This window comes from Rhopilema esculentum, chromosome 15 (assembly GCF_057945365.1).
Source record: "Rhopilema esculentum isolate cy_ngs chromosome 15, ASM5794536v1, whole genome shotgun sequence".
Taxonomy (NCBI): Eukaryota; Metazoa; Cnidaria; class Scyphozoa; order Rhizostomeae; family Rhizostomatidae; genus Rhopilema; species Rhopilema esculentum.
Genome location: NC_142829.1, coordinates 10,121,373 through 10,138,102, shown reverse-complemented (window position 1 = coordinate 10,138,102; position 16,730 = coordinate 10,121,373). Strand labels below are relative to the sequence as shown.

The 16,730-nt window shown below is 35.7% G+C and overlaps 2 protein-coding genes across 3 annotated transcripts; one reads left to right on the top strand and one right to left on the bottom strand.

Annotated features, from left to right (window-relative positions):
• The first annotated feature begins 1,102 nt into the window (after window positions 1-1,102).
• On the top strand, window positions 1,103-14,420 carry LOC135685129 (major facilitator superfamily domain-containing protein 8-like). 2 transcript variants are annotated; one of them, XM_089112821.1, is made up of 12 exons: window positions 1,104-3,227; window positions 3,909-4,008; window positions 4,598-4,725; window positions 4,988-5,031; window positions 5,337-5,580; window positions 6,065-6,178; window positions 9,936-10,112; window positions 12,055-12,142; window positions 12,806-12,940; window positions 13,290-13,393; window positions 13,526-13,722; window positions 13,982-14,420. In XM_089112821.1, the coding sequence occupies exons 2-12, from the start codon at window positions 3,974-3,976 to the stop codon at window positions 14,180-14,182; spliced, it is 1,467 nt and encodes a 488-aa protein (XP_088968947.1). In that variant the 5' UTR covers window positions 1,104-3,227; window positions 3,909-3,973; the 3' UTR covers window positions 14,183-14,420. The 2 variants fall into 2 exon arrangements, with proteins under 2 accessions (XP_065057015.2, XP_088968947.1); XM_065200943.2 differs by lacking the exons at window positions 13,290-13,393; window positions 13,982-14,420 and having other exon boundaries at window positions 1,103-3,227; window positions 13,526-13,671.
• Window positions 14,421-15,471: 1,051 nt separating this feature from the next.
• On the bottom strand, window positions 15,472-16,125 carry LOC148958481 (uncharacterized). The gene has a single exon (XM_089112848.1). The coding sequence runs from the start codon at window positions 16,123-16,125 to the stop codon at window positions 15,472-15,474; it is 654 nt and encodes a 217-aa protein (XP_088968974.1).
• Between the last annotated feature and the right edge of the window lie 605 nt (window positions 16,126-16,730).

The window sequence follows — 16,730 nt, the reverse complement described above, 5'->3', positions numbered from 1 at the left end:
TTGTAATACATGTAATTGATAAGTTTTCACACTTTCATAATAAATTCTCTATTAAAAGCATGGACTGTGTTAAAAAATGTTTTGCAACTTCAGGTTTGATCTAGAATGAGTTAAAGGCAAGTTATTTTGGTAGGATGTACATTTGCATTGGTAGGCTTTATCATTTTTTTACCGTGGGTTAACACATATCTAACCCTTCAAACAACAGGTGAGCTCCTATACGATTTGCTATTCTGAAAATGTGTTTCATTATAGTATTATACAATTCCCTGCAATAGTATCAAATGTACAGTTTATGTTAGTATCATACACAAAAAGAGGATAACCGAATGCTTTCTTCTTAATTTTAGAGGTTATCAAAGTCGGAATTCTGACTCAATTTCGTTTGAAAGAAGGATGGCCAGCAAAGTACCAGTGGTGCACAAATGCACCTAAAATACACCTTTTGCAATTGAGAATTGCTGACGTGATGGCTTTGATTGGCTACACATTACCATATTTAGTTACAAATGGACTTTACTAAAGAATTGTTGGTCCAAAAAAGCAGGTACTACTATCTTATAATACCTTTTTTAAACACAAAATGCTGTTAATGTAGTGAATTAGTTCATGAAAAAGTTTAGCAGCCACAGAATTTATTCAAAATAACACGTAAGCTATCAACTGCCAACTTAAACAAAGCTAAAAATTGTGAAGAGTTTGTCCTATCTAATGGTAATAGTCTGTTGATAATTAATATATTTGAGAGTATATTGAAAATCTTGCTTTATCTTTGTATGAATGCAATTTTAACTGAAACTATGCAAGATACTGAAACCAAAATTTCACAGTTTATTCTTTAAGATACGGCAAGTTCAAATATGGTCAGCAATTGTGAAAATAATATTTCGTTCATGTTTTATTCACAATTGAAATGTTAGTTTCCACTTTGCAGCTTAATATATTTCCTTAATAATATACAGTACTTAAGTACAGAATCATGCTTTCTTGACAATTGAAGGTAGCCTGAAAAGTCGTCTGTTCTCAAAAGACGTTAGTATAATGTTTATATTAAAAGCATCCAAGAAGCTGCTTGGGCGTTAAAAGATGCAACTAGTGAATACCTGAACAGATTCAATTGGAGTAAAACAAGAAATCAAATTGCTGCGTTTTTAAATTCAGCCATAAATTATATCAGCTCATATAACAGTTGTAATTTTCGCGACAGTGAAGAAATTATGGAGAGGCAAGAAAGCTGGAGCCTGACGTGGTATTAGGATTAAGGTCGATAACAAAAGTATAAGAAGTAGCTATTCATAAAAGATCCGTACAAGAGTTAAAGCACATAGATTGTCAATTAAATAAACTGTATATATCGCCTGACGCTTTTGAATACTCATTTGTTTGCTTTGATATAGGTTGTCACACAAGCGAAGTTTGAATATAAATTATTTAATGAAACGTCATGAAAATTATAGCTTTAGAGTTTCAAATTTTAGTGTAATGACCTAGCATAGCACAAAAATACATTTGAATTTTCCTAATGAATGTAGTAGGAATCTAATGAGAATAAACAAACGTAAAGCGATAAAAGCTTTAAAAGAAAGAACATAAAATAGCACTGGTGTCAGCACGTAGCCAAATCCCTTTTCCTAGCAAAATTACCATATATTTCGTCCCTCTCTCTAAGTCAATCTCCCTAGTGCTGACAGCAGTGCTTCTCTAGGCCTACTGGAGATAATATTTTTGTTAAACGTGGATAAGAAAAACAACTTGATCTATTCATAAGACATTCAGAGAATTCATCCCAGTTTTTGACAAAGCCTTTTGTATTTCTGAAAAGCATCATTTCCCATCTAATCAACATTTCATTTTTAATTGTGCACTAAACACTTGTCTGGAAAAGTTGGCTTGGAGACGTTCCAGCTAGGGTAGTCTTTGACAGCGCATTCACAAGCTGCGTCCAAGTTTTGGACAAGACCCCCTGTATTTCGGAAACGTAACCTCTCCCGCTCGATCGACATTCTGGCTCGAATTCTCTACTAAAACCGATGTAGAAAAATTTGTTTTGGTAAAGTTCCTTGTCTGTTGACCATTGTTAGCTCATTCACAGGGTGTTTCCCCGTTTATGGACAAAACGCCAGTGTCACAGAAAAGCGTCCTCTCCCGCCCGATCAATATCCAGATTCGGATCTACTACTGGTTTAGAATGAGTTGGTTCGGTAAAGTTCTTCCTCGGTCGGCAATGCTCCCTCTTGTGCCTCTGGACTAAAATAGTTGGTAGGGCTCTCCGTTTCGACTGAATCAAGGTGTGGATAGGAACATCATGGAAAAGTCAAACCTATCCTGTCACACAGTTATGAAATTTTGAACATATATCACAGGTCTTTCTCAAGGAAAAAACACATTTTGACTGTTGGTATTCATAGATATCAATAAAAACTTAATCACGACCCGGTCTCAAGTTCATACCTCAAAAATGGTACCCAGCTAGACAGCAAAACATAGAATAATGTCACACAGTCACAACAATGAGCTTTGGAAAAAAGAAACCAAAATCGCCAAGAAATTATTTTCTGCATTTGATTAGTTTTTTGTTCCATGTTAACTTTGTGGTATTTTCCATTCTATTGAAATGACAAAGGCATCTTATCTAAGCCACAGATTTGCAGGATGAATCGAAAAACTCGACGCCGTCACTTAACATTGAGACGGGAACAAATATAAAACTATGCTAACTTCCTTCGGGAATGGTAGACCAAAGGGACCTATGGTAACAAAACCATAACCAAACATGAAACTCTTTCAGATTGTTTTATTCTAAATTTGATTCTGCGTAAAACCTGTTAAAGGATTTTGATGGAAAGGGTATTGCCTCCCTTCTCTTTGTATATCTATTTGGGAGAGGTGGTGGGAAAGGGAGATGGAAGGTGCGAATTCTGCTGATATTAGACTCAGGAATATCATTTGTCAAATTTGACAGTTTAAAACGAAACATTTGAAATGAAACTTTGGCTGTTAATTAGATTGATTCTTTTGCTTTTCATCTACTAAAAACCACATTATTAGAAAGGCAATGAAGCAAAGTTATCCATGAAATATCCAGGGAAATCCGGGAGGGCAATATTTCTCATCTGGTTTGATATACAAAGAACTGTTAAAAGCAGGCTTGTTCCGATGTGGTGAGTTTTGAGATTGACCTGAAGGCCAAAATAGAATAGCAAAACAGCCAAAATAAAACATTAATCGTAAGTGGTTACTCAGTACTTATAATTTCTGTAATTTTGCAAACCTCCAGTCACTTTATCGCTGTGCTGTTTTTTTCCGTTTGTTGTTAAAACATTAATTCGTTTCTTAAAGACTGTCTAACAGGAAAAAGTTGTTTCTTGATTGCAGTGAGGCTAGAACGTCAGAAATTACTGTTGTTTGATTTTGCTTAAGAGTGTATTCGAAATTGGATCAGGAATGGGACGAGCGAAAGAGATCGGTAAAAGATGGGCAAAAGAAAGATATTCCTAATAACTCCGGTAATCTGCTAGTTTTAGTCAGCGTACTGGGAATTTCTTTTTAATTCCCACAAACCATGGCTGACGAATTATTACATGTTAAGGAGCTTCAATGCAATCATCTAAACTTTCCAAAAGTCGACATTACTTTTATGAGGGGGGAATAATTCAAGCCTACAGCAATTTGTGATTATCATAAAAATTTTGGAATGGCAATTTCGGAAAATACTAGTTCAAGAAAATTTGTCAGCAGATTTGTAGAATAAAAGTAGTACGAAACTTGTCATGACTATTTGATATTTGTGCAATTGAAACATTTTTTTTTCAAATATTTTTCCATTATCTATTCAGTTCCAGTGTCGTATTCAGTTCTCTGAAACACTTTGGCTATCGTTTTGATGGAATGAATATCTCTTTCAACAGGTTACATTGCACCAGCCGAATGCAGTTGACTAAACAAGACAGACAAAGAGAAAGAATTTTTTATCATGGAGGAAGAGCCTTTAATGAACAAAAATGAAAGGTGCACGGAGAGAAGGAATTTTTTTTATTAAATTCGCTCATTGACAACATTTTTCTTGATTGAAAAAGCACTATTACATTGATTGACAATTCAACTGACACTCAATATCATTGGTTTGTGTATGAAAGGAAAAAAGCCATTGTAGCGGAAAGGTTTCAAATTTTTTCAATACGGATTTTTTTCCTTGCTTTGCAATGTCAGTCATCTCTGTAGAAATAAATTTCATGGGATTTTTACTTGAATTTTTTAATTATGATGAAGTATTCTCATTATTGATGATATAAAAAGATTTTAAATGGTCTGTTTAAGAATAAGCAACTGGTTTTTCTTACCATGTAAGTCTTCTGGTTATTCACTTTTTAAGAAACGCCTCTTAATTCTTTAAGGTTGAAGTTCAGTTTTAGTTGGCAGTTATAAAAAATGATCGTTAATCTTAAGATTTATGTTCCAATAACATTGGTATTACTTGATATTTCACATTTCTAAACATAGTAAAAAGGCATTTTTCATACGTAATCTATTACATGCTGTCCCAAAAGGTGCTAGTTAATCTTGGCATCATATCTTAAAAATTCTACTTGATCTTCAGACATTTACATGATGAATCCCGGTTAAGCGAGATATCTAGCAATGAAGATGTTGAGATGCCTGAAGATCACAAGCTAAGACAAAGGTCAATGCGTGTCATCTACTTGATTTCCTTCTTTGGTGCAATAGGTGAGAGAATTTGAGCCATTCAACTAATGTTTCTGAAACTTTGAATAAGCATTTTAAACAAAGCTTTACTTTCAATGGAACATTGCAAATTGCTTACTCTTTTTCCCACTTTCATTCCGACGCTGAAAATACGATAACATTTTATCAGTAATATTTTAAAAACCATGATTTCTTTTATGCTGTTACTTGAAAATGCTTTAAATGTCGAAAAGAAAGAAATAAATTTACTGAAACAAAATTTCCAAAATTTTACTCTTTGCAGCGTATACAATTACAATGCCATCACTCTGGCCCTATATGAAAAAGGTATGGTTAAAATTATACTTATTTAAGATGAGCACAATCTTTTCAAAAGTCAAAGGATATAACCTGAAGATTTTTATCTTTGGCATTGAAACTTCTGAATTCGAGCAAATCTTTGCAATAATTCATTAATTGCAAAAAAAATGTTTTCGAATTATTGATATTCAGTATCGTTCTTATCAGTGTATAAGTTCAAGAGGAAACATACTTTTGCAGAAAACACCTTGTTCTTTGTCTTTGCTACTTTGCCTCAAGTCGTATACATTTTTGTACGTTTACATTTGTTTCTTGTTCATCCCCTCTTTTAGCTTGATCAGCTGGTGAAACCATGGTATCTTGGTATTGCCAATGGTGGCTATAATCTCGGGCATTTAATTGGTGTGTTTACTTTTAGTGCATGGCATCGCACCTATGGAGCCCGCGCGCCTCTTCTTGCCTGCATCCTGATCAAATTCTCTGGAGATTGTTTGCATGTTCTTGCAGCAGCATTTCCTGGAAGCAATGGACTAGCAATGCTTATAGCGGCACGATTTGTAACTGGTTTGTCTAATGGTGCGAAAGTTTTGCATTTCTAACACTTCAAAAACAATTTCCATTTAAACGTATTCTATTTGCATTGGTTTCTACCAAGCTTTCAAAGGTAGTTTTCACGACATGGGGACAAGCTGCTTACCGAGCAGTATCTTAGTACTTTCCTCAAGTAGGAGAGAGCTTTCGACTGTGAAAGTTGTTTGTGTCCATAACACTCTTGGGTCTGTTGTCTACATCAAAAAGGCATAGTCACGCTTCACTAAGCCAGAATGACTTTATACGGCTTTTCTCTAGTGTGTTGAAGCAAATTTTTTTCCAAAAAAGACGAACATAGCTATTGATTATTCATTATCTGTAAACTCAATTATCAAATTACAGAGACTATTCATTGTATTCTATTCCATAAATATTTTGCATAACCCATATCAAACTGAAAGGTGCCTATATCCTTTTAAAATTCTTATACTATTTTCTCTAGTAAATAGTGTCATTATTTTATTACTAGGTCAAGCTGTTGTCTGTCGCACTGTCTTGGCACATTCATCAACTTTGAAGGAAAAAAAGATTATCTTTGCTTCCCTTTTCACAGTTTACGCATTTGGATATGCAGTTGGGCCAGGTAAATTTTTAGTCTTTATTTCAACTAAGTTAAAAGGACGAGCTTTGTTATGTATCACAAGCAAAGTAAGTTTAAAATGAAAAGACAGTGCTGCTTATCCATTACAGAAAATGCACAAAATTTTGATGGATTGAAGAGATTACAGCCCTGTTTACACTAAAACTTTCAACCTGGGTTGAACCTTGGTTAACATTAACCTGGGTTAGAAATTTTGTAGTGTAAATGCAGCTAACCTGGGTTGAACCTGGGTAAAGTCAACCCCACTCTGGAGGTGGGTTGAGCCTAGGTTGACCCCAGGATAAGAGCTTCGAAATGCAGTGTAAATGCAAACCTGGGTTGAACCCAGGTTAACGATCTAATTCGCGCATGCGCCTTTTGAAACATGAATGGCGCTAAACACAAAGTCAAAACAAATTCATTGGGAACGCTCGTGCAAAACGGTCTTTCAAATTAAAGCAGCATATCTTGAAGATGAATGAAACAAGAGTTGAAAGAGGTAAACTATGGGGCGACGATGAAGTCATGTCGTTAATCGAAATGTGGGCGGACGAAGACATCCAGCAACAGCTAGATTCATGTACCAGAAAGCGTCCTTCACAACGAAGCCCATGCGTGACGAATCTAACCTGGGATCAACCCAATTTTGCGTTTACACTAGACTATGTTGCAAATTTAGTGTAAACGAAAGTTGGTTCAACCTGGGTTTAACCCAGGTTAGCGTTAACCCAGGTTAAAAGTTGAAGTATAAACAGGGCTTAATTTTAGCGTACAGGAAACACTTGACACTTTGAGCAGAACCATCTAAGATAATTGCTGAAACTTTTTTCGAAAGCTGAAAAATAGACTTCCGTAAAACGCGGAGAAAGATGAGCATAATCATTTCTCAAAAAGTTGCTACATTCACACTCACCCAGCTAAGTTGAGGAGTGTCATAGCGTTGACCAATATGGTTAGCATTTGATTTGCTTCAGCCATGCGCACACGTTTTTCCAGCTACGCATCACAGCATGTTAAAAGTAAATGCGTTCAAAGCTTATAGAACGAGTACACCCTGAAACAAAAACAAGGAGCTTTTCTTAATGGCTATTAGAAAACTTTGTTCCTTGTAGCAAGAAAAAAATCCCTAGAACTTATTCATATTTTACTTATTCGACGCTAAAAAATTTGGCTGATCTGATAAAAAGAAATGATCATATAAACAATTGGTATTTTTAAGTTTACTTATAATAGGTAAAAACTATAAGTTTTATGTAAGTGAAGTATAACCTAACAGTACAATTTTAGTACAGTGCAAGTAGCACTACAAGATTAGGATGTTATAATTATCAGTGAATTTTTTAGTTTTATATAAGTTATAAGTATTATTTTGTTATTTTTTTATTAATTTTTTATTATAATTTCATATTAATTTTATACTGTAGCAGGCTTTCGTGAAACTCAGTTTTAACCAATGAAAGTAGAGGTAGAATGGTCACAACCAATCAGGTCAAGGAAATCTTGATTGATGTCAGCATTTTATTTGCAGTTTCAAAAAACGTACAAGCAAATGCAATCTGTATTGACACACTGCCTTTAAAATATGACCTCTACAATACTAATGGATTAAAGAATCACCAACGTAGAAAACAATAGAACAAAAATTTGATCAAGAGTAACTCGTTTTCTATAGTGGCAGAAAGCATGTACTTCTGGAAGTATTTTTCTTAATCAATGAATGGAAATATTTGCTAAGGCAAAGCAAATAGATCATGTCATCTCACACTTTTCAGTGTATATAAAACGTCAGAACAAAGACCGAAAGACTTAATTATCCTCGTGAACGGTATGCTGCAAGTACTCGTACTTTGAACCTCTATTCCAGAAAATTTTTGATATTGAAATTAGACGCATGAATTCTTTATCGATTTTTTAAAAACTGCCTCGTCGGTGTTAGATTCAGCTATGTAGGGCCTATTTACTGCTCTTCCAGGAAGTCGTGTTTTGATTAAACTTCAGCTCTTGAAGTATGATTTTAATATTCTCTTTATCATAAATATGAACTGCGGAAGACTTAGCAATTCAATGATTGAGATACGGATGCTGTTCCACGCAGTGAGACCTGAATAGTGAAAGCTTCGGTCTTGTAGATTTTGCAGGAACTTTATTTTAGAACTAGTAATAATTCCCAAAATTACATTTGCATGGCGCAAGCGACATTTCTAAAGGTCCGATGTATATCATCTAGCTGTTTTTGAGGCAGAAGGTTTTTCAGTTTTTTTAAGAGATGAAAGATCTCCACGAACCTTCTCTTTAACAATTTTAAAGTGTTGTTTCCAGTTCAAACCTCCTTCCACTATTAAACCAAGTGATTTTGTTTGCTTTACGCTCTTTTTTCTGAGTTGTTTACTATAAGCAGTTCAGAAACATCCTTTTGATGACTTTTCGAGGATGATCATTAAAATTTATTCAGTTTTCTTAGGATTGATAGTCAGTTTTTTAATATTTTTTCATTATGAAATCTTGAGAAGCTCTCTTTCCGCATTCTGAAATAGATTTTGGAAATCATAAGATGTTATCGTAAAATGTATATCATCCACGTACATGCTGGCTTTGGATTGCTCTAGACATAATTCGAAATCATTCAGGTAGATTATGAACAGGAGTGGACCAAGACACGATCCCTGAGGAATGCCACAATTTACAGTTCTAGCCTGTTTACTGTACAAAGCTGTATCCTATTTTGGAAATATGATGTAAACCAGTCGCCAGTTGTTCCTCTTACACCATGTTTCCCTAGTTTGCTATTGACATGGTGTGGTGGACTGCATCAAATGCTCTTTTAAGGTTGAGAAAAATAGCTAGATTCACTCCTTTTTTGTCCATGGTGAGTACCAGGAGTCAGTACTGTTTATCAGGGATGATAGTGTTGAATACATTTTGCGAAAAGCAGCTTGGTTTTTTGTAAGTATGGGTTGAAACAAAAGTTGGTCATGCACAGTCTTTTCCAAAATTCTGGAAAAAATTAGTATTGACAGAAATCGGCATTTACTTGTTTGCAACATTTTTTGGATCAGATTTGAAAATTTGAGTGAAATTAAAAGGTTAATAGCGGTTTCTTTATTTTAATTATATTGTAACTAATATCTTTTGTCAGAGAGCTCCTTGAAAATCAACTTTTTGAAGGGCAACCCTCCTTAAAAAAATTTAATATGAAATATGAGTTATCAACGAAAGCCGATTCGTTGTGGGAAAACTCTGTTTCGGTAAAACTCAAGAATGTCAAATTTCACGACACATTTTAACTATATTTGCTTATCACACACATCTTTTATAACGAAAACAATGTAAGCTTGAATTTCGTCTAGAACAATTCGAATTCAGGAAGAAAAATCATTTTATAAAAACAAACATATGTGTACATAAATTTTGCAACGGGATATGGGAGTGACCTGATTTGATTTGGAACAGCATTTTATACAATAAGCATGTTTAAAGGTAATGTGTCCAGCTAAAGCAAGCAACTCTGCGAAGGTTTTTAGAAACATGTGATTTTTCATGTCATCGCCCTAGCCACTACGATCGTTTTGTTTATCGATACTGCTGCGAGGTTAGCTTTTCATGTTAGCAGTTTTGCATCGCAAGAATACTAACCAATCTGAAACCGTTATTTTGATGGGTAGCTTGACAAGTTGGGTATACGCAGTCCTTTTATATGGACACATTACCTTTAACATTCATATGCTCTTAAAATTCAATAATGATGAATTTTCTGTTTCAGGGCTACAAGCTGTTCTGGCATTCATTCTCAAAAAAGAATATCGTCATTCGTTTATCATCCTAGACGCCTTCAACGCTCCTGGCTGGCTCGGAATGGTTTTGCAAATTATCAGTTTCAGCTCTGTATTGATTTTATTTAAAGAGTACAACTTAACCAGCGACAACGAGACGAAAACAGGCTAGTAAGAGAAGAAATCATGTTTAATTATTTACTTAGTATCAATTGTTAAGTTTTCTGGATTTATCGTAATGACTGCTTTACTAAAAACAAATATTAAAATAGCATATTTTCCCCTAAATTTCAATGATAGTGATTCTGATTTTATTACTAGATCATCATCAATCATCATTAGATTACTATAATTATCTTTAAAATGGCTTTGAAAAAGCAAGCACTTGAGTACACTGAAGCTTCTCATCTGACACTCTGCAAGGTTTCAAAGGTCTGGACACAGACCGAAATCTCTGAGCTAGGAAATATACTCAGTTGTGGATCGAAATATGCCAATCAGAAACGCGTGCACATGATGGTTAAGGTTGCCCAATCAGTGCCGCTTGCCTGTTGGACGTGTCATGGGATGACGCTGACCAATTATGGTTAGCATTTTAGGCAGCTATGCGCACGCAGCAAGTTTTTTTCAGCCACGCGTCCCTTAGCGTAAATGTTAAACAAATTTAACTTTGATCTCAGTGAGGCTTCAGAACAATAGAAAACTAGGAGAATAATGACAGCCAGAAACATAAACAAGAAGCTTCTGAAATAGACCATTATAATTCTGTGTAGCTTGTACAATGAAGTATATTTTAAGGAGTCTCTCTGAATAAAGCATAAGGAAACGAAGTTAAGACAGCAACAAAAACAAATTACATTTATTAGTTTATCATAAGTAACAGTACTATTCGTTTTTGAGTCTCTGTCTTTAAAGTTTTGCAGTCGATTTTCAATTCAACAATGAAGTTCAGTCATTGTATTCTCCGTTCTTGTAAAAAGTATTTCAATCATTCCCGTTAAGCTTTCAATACCTTCCAAAGGTGTACTGGCGAGGGATTTAATTCATGTAAATATGAGGAGCATTCATAAAATTAAAATGTGTAATTTTAAAATGTGGAATTTCAACAGGAAGAAAAACCCCATGAATTCGTAAAACCAGACATTTAACTATTTGTAGTAAACCTTTCAAATCTTTGATATCCATAAAGGTTTGGGTTCTCTAATGGATGCTTGAAGAGAACCTCTTCCTGTCAAAACATAGGCCAACCAATCGAATCGAATTGTCGAAGAAACCTCACGACACTAATTGAAGTACACAGGATGTTTCATTTCTTTGGCCAAGATGCTGTTTTTGATATATTAGCTTCAGATTACCGTTTCATCCGCTTCTGTAGCAAACTCAAATTTCCAACTTGATTTTGCAATGCAAAGAAATTACAACATGTCGATTATTTTGCAAGTTTGCTGTTAACAGCAATGGAGAAAGGATGACGCGCCACTAGATGACGCATCGTGTGTGAAAAGCATGAAGAAAAGCAGGACTTGACGCTTGGTGACGCTAGATGACGCGCCGCACCGTTACTGGTCCAGTGTGAATTCAGCTTTAGTTGAAAACTAACTCCTTTTATCTATACAAAAGCGGGTCTTTTCATGTTTATGTAAGTAGGTTCCAAAACTTTGCCAATAATCCGAAACATGTCGCTATTATAAATTTGTTCACAATCTGGTTTTTCCAGTAAATACTGCCCCGGAATCTCATGTCTTGTTAGTTTTTTTTATCATAGAAAATCGGTATTGTGTGGACAGAAGGAGTTCGTTTTCACCTTAGGACTTCGCTGGTAATAATTTCAATACGCAAGTGGCACTGCTTGGGCAATCTCAACAGTCATGCTTGCGTTTCTGATTGGCCTATTTCGATCCACAACTGGGTATATATATTTGATAACGTAGAGTTTTCGGTCTGTGTTCTGACGTTTTATACCCCGGCGAGTCTCAGACGAAACTGTTACTCAAATGTTTGCTTTTGTCAAAAACACTTTTATCACCACAAAAAAATATAGTCAATAAAAATCTTCTTAACAATTCAAACAATTCAAAAATTGACTCTTCGCTTCATTCTTTCTTTTAGGTGACTTGCCAAAACCAGACACTTTTGCTCTGATTTTGGTTGCAATTTCCAATTTTGTCGTCTACATAGTCTTTTCAGCAGTTGAAACGTAAGGAAGCATTATCAGTTCCTGAATTTGAAATGGCGTTTCATAATAACCTTTCTTCTCTTCGAGCTTACCTTCTGTTCTTTTCTGCAATGATAGACTATTCAACCTTAGAATTCTGATTATTGAAATGGAAACACATAAATAAGCATATAAAATTACTTATTATATGACTACACCTAAAAAAATGCGATACGCACTTATGTCGGCTAAAGGCAATACCGTACCTTTCTGAAAAGCTTTGGATTCGCACAGGTTGCTCAACCACTTTTTCAGTGCAAGCTTCGTGCCTGTACGTAACTATCCTTAAAATTGTGCATTTTTTGGGAATAAAGCCAGGCCACTATACTAGATCAAATCCTCCATCAATGATACATTGCATTTGTTTTTGCACCTCAATTATTCTCGTTGAAAGTGTACCCTGATTACTATGTGCACTTAACAAGGGATATAAATACTAAGCATGCACATTTTCACGACATTGTGTCAATGGTCAGATAGGTTTTTCAAGTTCTATAAAGTTCCTGAAGCATGCAGCAAATGTACCGCCTATTTAAAACTTTTTACGTTTGAATAAATTTATTGCAAATGCTCCTTTGACTTTTTCTGGAAACTTCAGCACTGATGACAAAAATTAAACTTTTTGTTGCTCATTTTACCCTTCAGGCTGACAGCTCCGCTGATGGCAGATGAACTAGCAATGACAAAACGCGCGGCAGTTTTAAACGCTGGCATCCTGTTATCTTCCCTTGGACCTATTGCAATTATATCACTTGCTTTTGTCACGTGCTCATCTAAAAGGTAACGCTCTAGTACTTATTTATAGACAAATTTATATTTACATTTACAAGTTGAAATTTACCAACCTATTTCTTGGTCTTTTATCAATGAAGAAGAGAAAATCCATTGTTTATTATAAAAAAAGAATCTGCATTACATTCCTAACTTGCGAGATTTAAGGTAAACTTGTGAGAAAATTGGAAAACTACTTTTGACAATCTAAATAACACAGAAAGTACAAATAAATATCTTTATAACTTTTCTATTTAATGCATGTAATGAGGAAGTTTTCACGCCTTCAAATTAGATCCTGAATAACATCTTATCGAAAGTTCTAAATAATTGTTTTGCGACTTGTGCTTTGATCTAGAATGAGTGAAAGGCAAGTGATTTTGGTAGGATATACAATTGCATTGGTAGGCTTTATCATTTTTTTACCGTGGGGAAAAACATATCCAACTCTCCAAACAACAGGTGAGCTCCGATGCGATTTCCTTTTCTAATCGTGAATTTTCCTACCATCATTCCTCAAATTCCAGCAATAGTATTAAATGTCTGTATTATACAGAAAAACAAGATAACCGAATGCTATCTTCTCAATTTTAGAGTACATCAAAGTTGGTAATCTGACCCGATTTCGTTTGAAAGAAGGTTGTCCAGCAAAGTACCAGTGGTGCACAAATGCACCTAAAATACACCTTGGGCAATTGATAATTGCTGAAGTGATGGCTTTGATTGGCTACACATTACCATATTTAGTTACATTTGGACTTTACTCAAAAATTGTTGGTCCAAGAAAGCAGGTACTACCTTACAAAACCTTTTTTGAACAAAAATCGTTGCTAATGTGGTGAGTCAGTTCAGGCAAAAGATCTCTTTCAAAAAACATATAATCTTTCAACTGCCCAATTTAATTAAAGATAAACATCGTGAAAACTTCTCCTATCTACAGTTACTATAAAAGAAGTATATCTATAATTGATATATAGCAAGACTGATTCTTTTTTTTTGATCGTTGAAAAAATTTGGAAGACTGAAGCAAACAATTTTGTTTTCTCTCAGGGTTTTTATCTTGCTGCGCTGTCTCTAGCTGGTTGTACTTCCGGGATCACAACACCATTGTTGGTGGCGTATATTTACGAACATTTGGGACCAAGATATGTATTCATTACAATAGCTTCCATTGTATCATTTTGTATAATAGTCTTCACTTGTTTCTATAACAGACTAATACCTTTTGAAGAATACATAAGCAACAGCTAGAATAAAGAAATTATATATCTAAAACTTTGCTAGTTATTTTTTCTGATAGTTTTACTGTTTAAAAATACAACAGGCTCTTTTGTTAACCAAAACTTTCCTGATTTGTCAATTTTTTTGCTGACTATGATAGAATACGGATTCGTTTCTTGAAACATGCTGTTTTCTCCCTTTCTGTCCCCGGCCTTGATTCAGCCTCAATATCCTCTTTGTCAACAGAAACTTTGAAATGATTTATTATGGAAAGATTAATTGCTGTTTTCATTTAATATCATTTTTGTTATCTTTGATGTTTTTAATATTTTTTTCGTTACGTGAATTTGCTCAGTGGCTATAGACCTTTTTCGGGGAACAGCGACCTTCAAAACTTTCATAATAATTTTTTCAGCAACAACGTGTTGTTATTGACAAAGCTTTAAAGTACACATAAATTAAAAGAAATAGTTACAGTAGAATCCCGTTATAACGTACTCGGTTATTACGTACTTTTGGATATAACGTACTGGTGTGCTTGGTCCTGGCAAAAGGTGTGCTTGGTTTTAGTCATTTTTTACTTACCCTCGTTACAACGCACTTCGGATATAACGTACTTAATACGCTGGTCCCTTAAAGTACGTTATAACCAGATTATACTGTACTTGCATAAGGATGATAAATTTAAAAAAAATAGTTACTTGCATAAGGAAGATAAAATTTCAAAACTCAAGAATAAAGTATTTACAAAAATGTCTTCAATCTTAAGAACGAAGTTTTACTCTTCATTTCGTCCGTTTATTCATTTAAGATCTTTGCTCCTTTAGAGGAAAAGCCTTCTTGCCTGCTTCGAATTTGACTTTAGACAAAACAATATTCTTTGTTTTGGCACATGTTTAATAGTTCGTACCTTTGTCTACAGTTGAGAACTATTAACAAAAAGTAAATTAAAACGATCTCACCCGTTGGTGTGTTGAGAAGACGCGTAGAGAAAATCGAGTTCTGTTTGCTTCAATTCAAGAGAGCTTGCTAACTTGATCTACGATTATTTATACTTTAACTCTAAAAAAAAATCTGCTGACGAAGGATGTGTGGGTATGATGTAGTGATGATGTAATGGAGTTGGAAAGTTCTAGATTAAGAAACGAGAGAAGCTGTGTAAGCATGGCGCAATGTAGCAATGTAAAGCTGAGATAAACAGTTTAAATTAACAGCACTATAAACAGAGTAAATCTTTATCGCTACAATAGCTCCCCCCCTAGAATGCAAGCGGAGGAGAAGCATTCGATTAATAGATTACAAAAAACAAAACAAAATATTCAAGCTATATAAGAAAGTGAACTGTCAATATACGAGTCTATCAGGAAAATGTACTGTTCGTCCGGAGCGGGTAGTGCGGGATGTTCTGGCATGGAAATGTTCGGAGGTGCTTGTTCAACAGATGCGGAGGAGAGCGCGACCTCGTGATGCAGCGAAGGCAAGATGTCGGTATCAAGGTATGCTACTTTGAGGCGATCAAGACTGATGTTTTCACGCTTGCCCCGTATCTCTAAAGCAAAATGTTTGTCATGGCGGGTGAGAACTTTGTATGGACCAGTGTATGGAGGTTGTAGTGGCTGGCGAACAGCGTCAATGCGTACATAAACATGTGTACAGGTATGGAGGTCTGATGGAATGTGTGATTTTCTAACTTGAAGGCGAGGCGATATTGGCTTGATAGTCTGCATTGCGTGTTCCAGGCGATGAGAATAATTTGTTGGATCAAGGTCTGCTAGTGTAGAGGTTGTTGTGAGAAATTGTCCAGGTAAACGAAGAGTGGTACCATAAACAAGTTGGGCAGGTGTGCAGTTCAAGTCAGCTTTGACAGTGGAACGGATGCCGAGAAGAATGATTGGTAGGAGTTCAGTCCATTTATTTGAATCATGGTGGGCTTTGAGGGAGGCTTTCAGCTGTCGGTGGAAGCGTTCTATCATTCCATTGGAGCATGGATGGTAAGCGGTGGTGCGGATTCGCTTGATGCCAAGGGACTTGGTGAGATGAGAGAACAACTAGGATTCAAACTGGGCACCTCGATCGGTTGTTATAGTGGAAGGAACACCAAAGGCAGAGATCCAGTGTGTCACGAGAGCTCGAGCCACGGATTCAGCAGTGATGTCAGTGAGAGGAACTGCTTCAGGCCAACGAGTGAAACGATCAATGATGGTAAGAAGGTATCGAAAACCTTGTGATGGTGGAAGTGGGCCGACAAGATCAATGTGAAGGTGATCAAAACGAGCATCCGGTTGAAGAAACGTTCCAATTGGTGCTGTAGTGTGGCGGTGAATCTTTGCTGCTTGACACTGATTGCAGGAACGTGACCAGTTCCGGACATCTTTATTGATGCTAGGCCAGACGAATCTTTCTGTGATGAGCTTCTGGGATGCACGTATACCAGGGTGTGAAAGATTATGGAGCTGATCGAAGATGTGACGGCGATAAGAAAGTGGTGCGGAGGAGCAATGTCCAAGATTTTGTCCGCGAGCGAGGCCAAGTCATCTATGGAGACAGTGTCTGGAGTGGAGGCAAGAATGAGTTTTAC